This window comes from Salvia splendens, chromosome 1 (genome assembly GCF_004379255.2).
Source record: "Salvia splendens isolate huo1 chromosome 1, SspV2, whole genome shotgun sequence".
In the NCBI taxonomy this organism is placed as follows: domain Eukaryota; kingdom Viridiplantae; phylum Streptophyta; class Magnoliopsida; order Lamiales; family Lamiaceae; genus Salvia; species Salvia splendens.
In genome coordinates, this window is record NC_056032.1 from 19,819,660 (window position 1) to 19,830,850 (window position 11,191).

The 11,191-nt window shown below is 39.8% G+C and overlaps 1 protein-coding gene and 1 pseudogene across 1 annotated transcript; both read left to right on the forward strand.

Moving 5' to 3' along the window:
• The first annotated feature begins 291 nt into the window (after positions 1-291).
• On the forward strand, positions 292-1,574 carry LOC121744797 (annotated as a pseudogene).
• Positions 1,575-5,432: 3,858 nt separating this feature from the next.
• Positions 5,433-7,601, forward strand: LOC121744995 (transcription factor PCL1-like). The gene has a single exon (XM_042138728.1). It carries the CDS (start codon positions 5,593-5,595, stop codon positions 6,397-6,399), a length of 807 nt encoding a protein of 268 aa, XP_041994662.1. The 5' UTR covers positions 5,433-5,592; the 3' UTR covers positions 6,400-7,601.
• Positions 7,602-11,191: the final 3,590 nt, after the last annotated feature.

Consider the following 11,191-nt stretch of genomic DNA (forward strand, 5'->3'; position numbering starts at 1 on the left):
GCGCGCCATAGGGCGCGCCTTAGGGCGCGCCTTAGGGCGCCCCACTGCAGGTGGGGAGGTAGGAGGATAAAACTGCTGACGTGGCGCGCCATAGGGCGCGCCTTAGGGCGCCCCATTGCTAATGCCCTAAAGAAAAGTGGTAAGGTTCCAACTCTTATGTAAAGTTGAAAATTACAAATACATTCAACTATCCAAATATTGGATATACTCTCCATTATAAATTCGTGAGGAACATAATGTGAAATCAAAACAAAACAAAACAAAACAAAAAAAAAACTTCATCCATCCATCATGAATAAAAAAATAATATTACCAGTAGTTTTTCGGTTACTATTGAATGCAAATTCTTTGACGGTGTTCGACATCACAAAATACGGAGCGAAGCCGAGTGCAGACATTAGTGAGGTAATTAATTCAACAGAATTTGATTAAACTTCATAATTTAAATAATTATTATTCCTAATTATAGATATAAATGTGTAGACCTTGCTTAAAGCATGGAAGAACGCGGTCGCATCAACAACGACTAGCCTGATCTTGATCCGAAGAGGTTATTAGATACTAAGCCAAGCTCGCATGCTCGGGCCGAACAAGGCCCCTCTCAACCTAGAGATCAAAGGCAACCTCAAAGCCTACGCGGACCCAACCAAACTCCCTGTGAAGACCTATGAATGGGTCACCATCAACCACGTCAACTTCCTGACCATCTCTGTTTGCGGTGTACTTGACGGGCAGGCCAACAAGCCTGGAACTGCAATAAAAACAAGAACTGCCCCAAGTTCCCCATCAACCTGGGCTTGAACTTCATCAATAACGCCATTATCCAGGACATGATTACCAAGGACATCAAGAACTTCCACGTCAACTGCATCTCCAGTCACAATGTCACGTTTAAGCACTTCACAGTCTTCGTTCTTGCGGACAGCCCTAACACCGACGGCATCCACATAGCCCGAGGCAACCGCATAAGGGTCATCGACTCCGTAATCAAGACCGGCGACGACTGCATCGCCATGGGGGATTACTTTACCGACGTGCTCATCGATAACGTGAAATGCGGACCAGGGCATGGCATTATCATTGGTAGTTTGGGAGGGAATGTGTAGGAGAAAGACGTGAAAAGGATAACCGTGTAAGGGTGCACCTTTACCAACACTGACAACGGGGTTAGGATCAAGACATGGCCCTCCGCCCCAGCCACACTCACAATCTCGGACATTCGTTTCATCAACCTTACCATGGTCAAGGTCAGAAACCCCGTCATCTTTTATCAGCAGTACTGCCCATGGAACCTCTGTTCCTTGGATAAACCTTCCTGGATCAAGATTAGCAACGTTCAGATCATGAACATCATGGGTACCACTGCTACCTCAGAGGGGCTTATCTTCACAGGTAGCAAAGCTAAGTCCTGCGACAATATCATTGTCGGGATCGGGGCCATTGATCTCAAATACATTGGAAATACACCCGCAACCATCACCACCAGATGCGAAAATATTAAGCCCATCTTGTCCGCCAAGCAAAATCTCCCCGTCTGCTCTGGCTCTCTTGCTTCCAAGCCACCACCTAAATAGTTCTTTCTCATTTTCTCATCATTGAATTGTAAATTCACTAGAAAAATGAAAATTAACAAGGAAAATTCCATTTTGTTATAGAAGAACTCACCCTCTAATTTAATTAATTAATACTCTTTCCGTCCATGAAAAATAGGGACACTGTCGTCCATCCCAAAAAAATAGTCTATTTACATTAATGGAAGATTCTCTTCAACTCATTACCCATATACATCAATTTTTATACAAATTTACACCTCTATGGTCCACGGTCTACCATTAAACATCAATAATAAAGTGAGTCCAACTATCAACTAACATTATTTTAACTATCATTCTTCTCATCTCTCTTACTTTACCAATTATGCATTAGTTTCCATGCCTTCTCAAATGTCACTATTTTTGTGCTTAATCCATGTAAGTAAGGTTTAATGATGATTATAAAATTGTGTGATGTAAAATAGGAGTAAGAGCCTCCACAATAGTGGACTACCGCCATTACATATGTAATATTATTTTGTGAGTTAATGAATAGAGAATAATGTAAGAGGGATGAAAAAGTAGAAATAGAGATGTTTTCATTTTAGTAATCATTTCATTTTTGTTGAGATAATATAAAAAGGAAAAACGTTTCATTTTTAATGGGACAGATAAAGTACATAGTGTAAATAGGCCATAGACAGTAGTTTGTAGTTTAATTAGACGTACACAAAATCTGTACACATCAGTTAATGAATATATATGTATGTCAAATGAAACAACATGTTAAAATACAAAATAATGGTAGCATGTATAAACATGAATATGTACAACGGTTTTGCTTAATCTACATCAGACTACATATGGTTGTAAAACAGTAAAAGAATCCATATGTATTAACAATGTAAATCTGTATATATGGGAAACAGAATCAACATTTATAATTACAGAAGTCGTGTAATCACATGCAGGAAATGAATCTTCACTATGAATAAGACTGATCTGTATATAGTTTATACTGCATCAATATGCATGACGAAGTGAATCTGTATTCTTTAAAAAATAAGGTATAATTATAAAGAACAATAGTACTAAAAAATTATACTCCATCTGTCTGTTTAAAACAGTATCATTAATATGAGAGAGAATTTATTAGAGTGGGTAATGTAAGATAGAGAAATTGAAAATGTAGACAAAGTGATTAATTAATTAAGATTAACTTTCTATTATTAATACAAAAATAATTGAGTGTAAGTATGACACATTTCTTGGCCGACACGAGATTTTAGGAGTTATTGGTTAACATATTTAATTGGAGAAAGAAAATGTGAGTGTAAGTATAAAAATAGAGAGAGAAAGATGAATACTTTAGGGTTTAGATCCCCTGCTGTGGCTGTTAGCACAGCAGGGGATGTTGTTCCATACATGTATTTTTTTAATTGTTACATTATAACATTAAAATATTAATTTTGTTTATTATAAAACAATTAAATGTGTGTGCATATTTGGCACAACAAGGGATCTTGGCCCGAATACTTTAATAGGACTGAGAAAAAGTGGTTGGATGTATTAATTGGAGAGAAAAAGTTTCCAAAATGGCAATATGTTATCTTAATTGGGACAAACTATAAAGGAAAACATATCATTTTAAGTGGGACGGAGGAAGTATTTTTTATGAACATATACTCAACTAGATAATAATAAATTGTTGATCGAGATGAATCCGTATTAACAAAAAAATAATATTCCATATTTAGCCAATTTCAAAAATAAAATCAGTTAAAGGTAAGATTTTTATCGTGGAAAACAAGAAAAAGAAAAAGGTTGGAATCTAACCTCTTTTATCACTCAACCAGGAATCTGTATTTTAATCATCAAATAATCTTTCAAAAAATACCCTAAAAAGAGGTTTAAGAGCATCCACAATCGTGCTCTTGCCAGCGGCACGGTTGTGGTCCTGACCCCACTTTTTCTGCCTGCTCCGTGGTAAGAGCATAATACCCACAGATGTGCTCTTCCGCAAGGACGAGCACAATTAATTTAAAATTCAATTACACAAAAACATTTCCATAATACTAAAATTCATTAAAAACCCACAATAAATATTACAAATTACAAATAAAATAAAAAAGACATAATTAAAATCCTAAAAATTAAAAATTACATAATTAAAATCCTAAAAATTAAAAATTACATAATTAAAATCCTAAAAATTAAAAATTACATAATTAAAATACTAAAAATTAAAAATTACATAATTAAACTCCTAAAAAAGGGCCCATAACGAGTTGTTCGGGGGTGGAGGTGGAACATAGGGTACGGGTTCGGGGGCGGGAGCCGATGGAGTCGCGGAGCGCCGGCGGTCGGCCGCCGCCTTCTTCCTTCCTTGCGGTCGGCGTTGGGAACCGCTTGGTCCGGCGTCGGGGCTACCCAAGTTAGCTCCGGCGAGTTGGCTAGCCACTTCTTCGGAGCCGGAGTCGGATAGGGATACCGACCTTGACCATTTGGAGGAGCCGCTCGAGGAGGATGTTACGCCTCCCATATACCTCGGGTGGAACCGCGTTTCCTGCCAAACGTTGAGGTACTTGAACGACTTACCGTTCAAGGATTGGTAGGTGCTCAGCGCGGCAGTGATGATGTCGACCTCGCTCCGGCCGCTCCCGGCATTCCGCGACTCCTGGAGGAAATAGCCATTGAACTTGCCAATTTCTTCGTTGGATCGGCCGATGCAGTTGCGCACCATACTCTCGTTGCGCTCGATCGTTCCCGGCGGCCGGTTTGCATTGTACCCGCGAGAGACGCACCACCAAAAGTGATCGCCGGATTGGTTCGTGCCAACCGCCGCATCTTCGGAGATTTCGAAGTACGCCTTGAACAATTTATCCATCTCCGTCGGAGTGTACGGTGTTCGAACACCGCTACGAGTAGGAGCCGGCGGAGTTTGGGAGGGGGCGGTCGGCCTAGGCTCCGGTGTCCACCCATATCGCCCTTCGGAGGCACCTTGGTCGTCTATTGGGTATGGCTGGTAGCCACCCGGAACGGCCGAATCTTGGGTGAGAGGAGGGGCCGAATATTCCGTTTCCGGACTAGGAAACGGTTGTGCACCAAACTATTCGGGGTTCCAACCGTGAGAGGGCGGGTTGTCATCGCCTTGGCCGGACATTGTTTGGGTATGAGAGAATGAAGATGAAAATGGATATGGAGAATGAAGATGAGAATGGATATTGGAGAATGAAGATGAGAATTGTGTAGTTTGATGTGAATTTTTAGGTGTGAAAGTGAGAGTATTTATAGATTAAAGTGTGTATTTTTGGGGGGGGGAAAAATAAAAAAAATAAAAAAAGTGTAAAAAACGGTTATAATTTTTTTGGGAAGAGAAATTTTTTTTATCGGTTTTTTAATTAAAAATCGATTTTAAATTAAAAAAAACATTTAAAGGCAACGGCTATGCCGTTGCCCAATCGCCGCGCGACACGTCAGCTGCTCGCTGGCGCGGCGCGAGCGCAGCGGCGGCGAGACACATCCGTTCCAGCGGCGCGAACGGCGGTGGCGACGGCTGCCACCGTTGCGGATGCTCTAAGGTTGACGCCAGTAAAAAGGTCGAATTTGATTTAGAGAGAAGAAGATATTTAGCAGAAGATGAATAATAAATATCTCCAGCGTGGGACCCCATTTGGAATCAGATTACATGGCACATTTATTATATTTTTATCTGTTATTTCCATTTTTTAAAAAACAAGCGATGCATGATAGAGATGAGTCTCCCCTAAGACGCATTAGCGTCATTTCTTCTTTAAAAAAAATTGGACAGTCGCATGAACGTCATGCGTCTTTGTGTAAAACGCATCTTCATCTTGCAAATGTTAATTATACTCTAAAACAACAAAAGAATTACCCCCTAAACCACATATTTTAATCCGCCCCAACCCCACACCCACCGCCTCTCTTCCCTTCTCCCTTATTAATCCAATCTTTATCTCTCTCCCAAACCCAAATCAAAATCAAAATCAAAATCAAAATCAATCAAACTTGTTATTGATGTGATTCAATCCCTAATTCCATGGGCGAGGAAGTGAAGCTTGACGAATCCACCGTCTCCGACTGGGAGGCCGGCCTCCCCTCCGCCGCCGATCTCACCCCCTTATCTCAGTGCTTGATCCCACTCGAATTAGCCTCCGCCTTCCAAATCTCCCTCGACCCTCCCCGCACCGCCGTCGACGTCGTCCGCGCCTCCCGCACCACGCTCTCCTCCCTCCGCTCCGCCAATTTCTACCCGCTCGCCGACGATCCCGACGCCGACGACGGATCCGACCCGAAGAAGCCCCGCCCCGCTGACGACAACAACTGCGCCGCCGCCAAGACGCTGAAGCGCCCCCGCCTCGTGTGGACCCCGCAGCTTCACAAGCGGTTCGTGGACGTGGTGGCGCACCTAGGGCTGAAGAGCGCCGTGCCGAAGACGATTATGCAGCTGATGAACGTCGAGGGTTTGACTCGCGAGAATGTCGCCAGCTATCTCCAGAAATACAGGCTGTATGTGAAGAGGATGCAGGGTTTGTCCAACGAGGGGCCTTCCCCTTCCGGGCATCTCTTCGCTTCCACGCCGCTTCCTCCGCAGAGCCTCAATGAGTCCTCCAGCCATGGTCCAAACAGAAGTCATTGCAGTGTTGGTAACGGAAGCAGTGTGGGGATGCCAATTCCGATGCCACCGCCACAGATGATGGGAATGCTACACGGCTACCATGGACACTATCAGCAGTATGGTGGTGAAAATGGTATGAATATGATGCAGCAGCAGAGGGATTGGTCTGCCAATAAGTATAATGGTTATTCACAGCATCACATGGCTCAAAATAATAGCAATTGTTAGACAGAGAATAAAGCTAGCGAGTTCTTCTTCTCTCTTGTGTTCTTTGGATTACTGTCTTGATAATAGTTTTGTGCATTGTTGATTGTCATCTTCTTTGCTGATTCAAAGCTGGTCATACAGGGTCTGGTGGATTCATTGCCTTGGGAATGTTCTGGTAGATGTCTCAGTTTGTTAGATGAGTTTTGTCTTATGCTTACTAATACTAATAGGAACTTGTTAATGTAGTGTATAGCTTGTTTCTTTGAAGACCCAAAATCAAGGTTCTTCTAAAAGAAGAAACCTATAGCATTTCAAAAGTACTGGATGCCACTGTATAATCCTTGTATATTCTTATTTTATACTCCCTCCGTCCCATAGAAATAGGCTAATTGGGAATGGTATTGGCTTTAATACGAATTGGTAAAATACGAGGGAAGAAGAAAAAATAGTTGAAATAATGTACTCCCTCCGTCCCCCCATTAACTGGGACCGGTTGACTTGACACGAGTTTTAGGAAATGTAGTGAAAAGTGGGTGAAAAAGTTAGTGGAATGCGGTTCTACTTTTATATATCAATTTTATAATAAAATGTGAGTGGAATAAGTTAATGGAACGTGGGGTCTATTACCAAAAGTAGTACTCAAAAAGGAAGGGTGTCAATTAATGGGGGAAGGAGGAAGTAGTGGACAGTGGGACCCATAAATGATAAAGTAAAAGTGAAGGAGAAAGAGTTGCCATAAATGGTTATAGACTAATTGTATGGGACGGACGAAAAAGGAAATTTGGCCTATTTCTAAGAGACCTGAGGGAGTCTATTGCTGGAGTCATGAATATGATAAATGAAATTATTGATCTATACTGTTAATTAGGATTTCATACATGGATTGTTGATGCTTTCAGTGAAATAATTTTCATCAACTATAGTCTTAAAGTCCATGACGCCCTGAGCTTGCAGGTATAGATCTTTTATCTGCCTAAATATACTCGATCGTGTTTCTATTTGGAACATAATATTAGATATCCCCTTTCTTGGAGATTTTCCGTGTATTAATCCTTTGAGCTTTGTGGACATATAGTTTGCAATTGAAATTTTATGTGAGTTACAATCTCAGGTCATCTTTCATCTATCTTTACCTTGAGTTATGTTTTCCATTTCCTATACTTCTCTTAAGAAATGTAAGATATTCCATGATCATCTAATGTAGCATTTGGTCCTCCTATAAAGGCTTGCAATTCCTTTTAGCACTTACGATTGCAGTTTAGCGTTTTGTTGTGATCGCGTTTGATACTTATCCATCTTATTATCCTCTTATTCCTCTTTCGGGTGTTGGGGAATATATATTTTGAAGTCTAGGCATCTTCCTTCATCCAATTAGATATGCAGATGTCGTTGAAGTCTAGACATCTTATTATCCTCTTATCTGATGCCTTTTTCACTGTGCTATCATTCAGAACAATTTGAACAAACAAAGAGATCTTTGATTGAAATCCTTTGAGATTTTATCGTAATTATATGCATTGACCTGAATATTTGAGTTTTCAGGTTTTGCACCCATGTACTCGAATAAATTTTAAAGCAAGGAGTCACTAAAATATTACAGTTTAGCTGAAAATATTGCACATGAAATTATACTGTCCTCTTTTGACATTTCTAGGTCTCTTCGACTGCTGAACCTATTTTAAAAATATAAATCAATTTAGTTTCAAAAATGAGATAAATGATTGTCGGAACAATAAGCTTTTTTCTTGAATATACTTGAAGTTACTTTGCTTTATTTTTATTCTTGAAGTTTATTGTGTTGCCACCTAACTTATATGTGTGATTTTATAGCATACATTCAGATTTTGCGAAGCTTTGTTATAATCCAAGAACAGAAAGCCTTGATTTATTGCACCTGATCCTTTGGAAGAACTACGAATTATGGCATTTTGGTGTCTGCCCACCAGAGTAAAATGAAACGAGTTTCTGTGGTGCAGTGAAGCTTACAGTGAAATTAGTCCGGCTTCATGCAGAAGTTGTTAGTTTTTCTTTGACTTGCTGTACTGATAATTGTGTGTTTCTTTGACTTGCTGTACTGAGTTTGGTTTCTGAGAGTCAAGTATTAATACCAGCTTCTCTAGGAGTAAATCTTACATTAAACAGAAATCAAGCCGTCTTCGGTTGCCTTTTTCATGATTTTTGCATGCAAATCTCTTTGACAACCAAAATATTGTACTGTTGGTTTGTATTTTTTGCCTGGTAGATCTTATTACATGGTCTAAATGAAAAAGAATGTTGCTCTGATAATGTTTTATACAGATATGTTAGTGTGAGTGGAAGTTGTTAATTCTTTTTTGTGGCCTTAGTGAATGAAGAACATAGAGTTTGTTTATGGAGCATGAGCACACCTGGTTTAAGGGACTATCTTATTTTGATGCCTGTACTATTAGACTATTAGTTGAGTTAATAGTTGAATGATTGTGTTTTTTATCTGTCTTATCATTGTTCTGTTACATTCATTTCTAAATGGATCTTCGTCCAAACTTTGATAGGGCATTGGTAATTTAGTTCTGATTTCGGTGAAATTTGTATAATAATATTCCCTCTGTCCCATTTAAGACATTTAAGATGACCCCTTTCGTTTTTCACATATATTTTTGAAAAATCATAATAAATAGTTAAAGTGGAGTAAAAGTAAAGTAAGAGAGAGAATAATGTAGAAGCTAGTCTCTTCCATATTATTCGTTCTCTTAATTTAATTCTATTCAATTTAACTATTTATTATGATTTTTACAAAACACATGCGAAAAACGAAAGGTGTCGTCTTAACCGGGACGGAGGGAATACTATTTTTTGTCCAACTCAATTGGATGTATAATTCATTTGTGTTAGCGATACATTTAAATCTGTGGGTATGTTTAGACGAATTCTGAATACATACATCTAAGGGCCTGTTTGGTTGCCCCTACTACACCCCTACTTAATCTCGCTGTGAGTAATCTGCCGTTTGGTTGCTACGATATCTTTGTTACTTGGCCCGTCGGCCAGCGGCCCATTAGTCATGGCCCATCTTGATAGCATTTCTTTCACACAAATCTCGCGACAATTCATCTAGGCCCTACCCCTCCGATTAAAATTGTCTCATTGCTCTTCTCTGCTACCTTTGTCGTGCCTCGCTACCTAATTTCCGGAACTGGTTCTTCTTCTTGTCTCTCTTCCTCCCAGATCTGCGACACCTTTGCCCTCGGCCTCAGCCCACCGCCGCGTTATCTTCTTCATCATCGCTGATTTTGATATTCTTGATTTTGGGTGATTAATGGGGATGTGTGATGTCTTGCTATTTCTGCATAATTTTATTAGATAATGAATTAATTTAATTTATTTCATAATTTTTTTAATAAATAAACTTAAATTAATGTTATCTTTTATTAATCTTATTGCCCAAATATTTTACTAAAATTATCTTGGACATAGTATTGTAAACCAAACAAGAACATACCATCCAATACTGCACCTGTCCCATAGAAATAGGCCATTTGAGATTGACACGAGTTTTAATGTATAATAATTGGTAAAATAAGAGAGAATGAGAAAAATTAGTTGAAATTGTGTAGTGAATGGCGGGGTCCATAAATAAAGTAAAAGAGAAGATAAAAATATGAACTATTTCTATGGGACGGACGAAAAAGGAAATACAACTTATTTGACGGATGGGGTATTAATTAGTCCTTCACAAGGCCCATCTTACTTTATCATATATTGTATCTCATTACTATTTAATTTATTGAACCGAACACCACCTAACTGAATTAGATTAAAATAGAACATAAGCAACCATCTACAAGATAGACTACCCCGAATTCTAAGACATATTCACAATATTAAGGGCATGCGAATGTGAAATTTCTACAAGTATAAATTTATTTTTGAGCAAGGGTCAAATGTGGTCCTAATAATATAGCGTTTTTACAATTTTTGTCATAAACATTACGTTTTGAATTATTTTATCCCGCACATTTGAAATCGGGCCGGACTCGGTCCAAAATGAATGGCGCCATTAAAAATAAACGGTGATTTTGACCCATTTATAAATTTTAATTATGATATTTTTTTAAATAAAAATTATTATTCTTAAAAATCTATCTTTCTTACTCTGCGTCCCTGCCTCTTTCCGCCACCATCCCTGCTCCTACCCTCCGGCGGCGCCACCACCCTTTCTGCACACAAACACCAAGCAAAAATTAATCGAATTGACCAAGCTAATAAAGAAGGAAACAAGCAAAGTACATAGGAAAATTTGGGCTCGAACAAATCAACTTTCATAGTCCAACCAAGTAGAGCAAACAATACCTGGAGATCGGTCATAGATATCAGGGACGGGGCCGAAAATCTCAACGAATTTGGATTTCAATGTGTTGAATCGGAGCTACGCTTTGTCGAGCTGCGACCCGGTTTTATAAACGGGCTCGAGAGACTTGTAAACGGGCACCGGCAGGTCATCGTGTCTCGCCATTGATTGGGTGAGCTCGAAGCTCCGGCAACCGACAGGTTGGCTCAAACCGGAAAGATCGAGAACCGGATAAAATCTCGGCGTACTCGGCAGGCTGGAACTTGGCTCTGTCGCCTCCAGAGAGCACAACGTCGGCGTATGGGTTGCTGCACAAGAATGAAGATGTTACAGACCAAACAGGAGAACTCATCCCAAAAGATTAGCCTATTAGGAGAGAGAGCCCATTTAGTCTATATACCCCACATCAGTTGTTCTCACAACCGATGTGGGAATTGAGTCCGTAACATTCGACCCTCCTTTAAGGGGCCAACGTCCTCGTTGGTC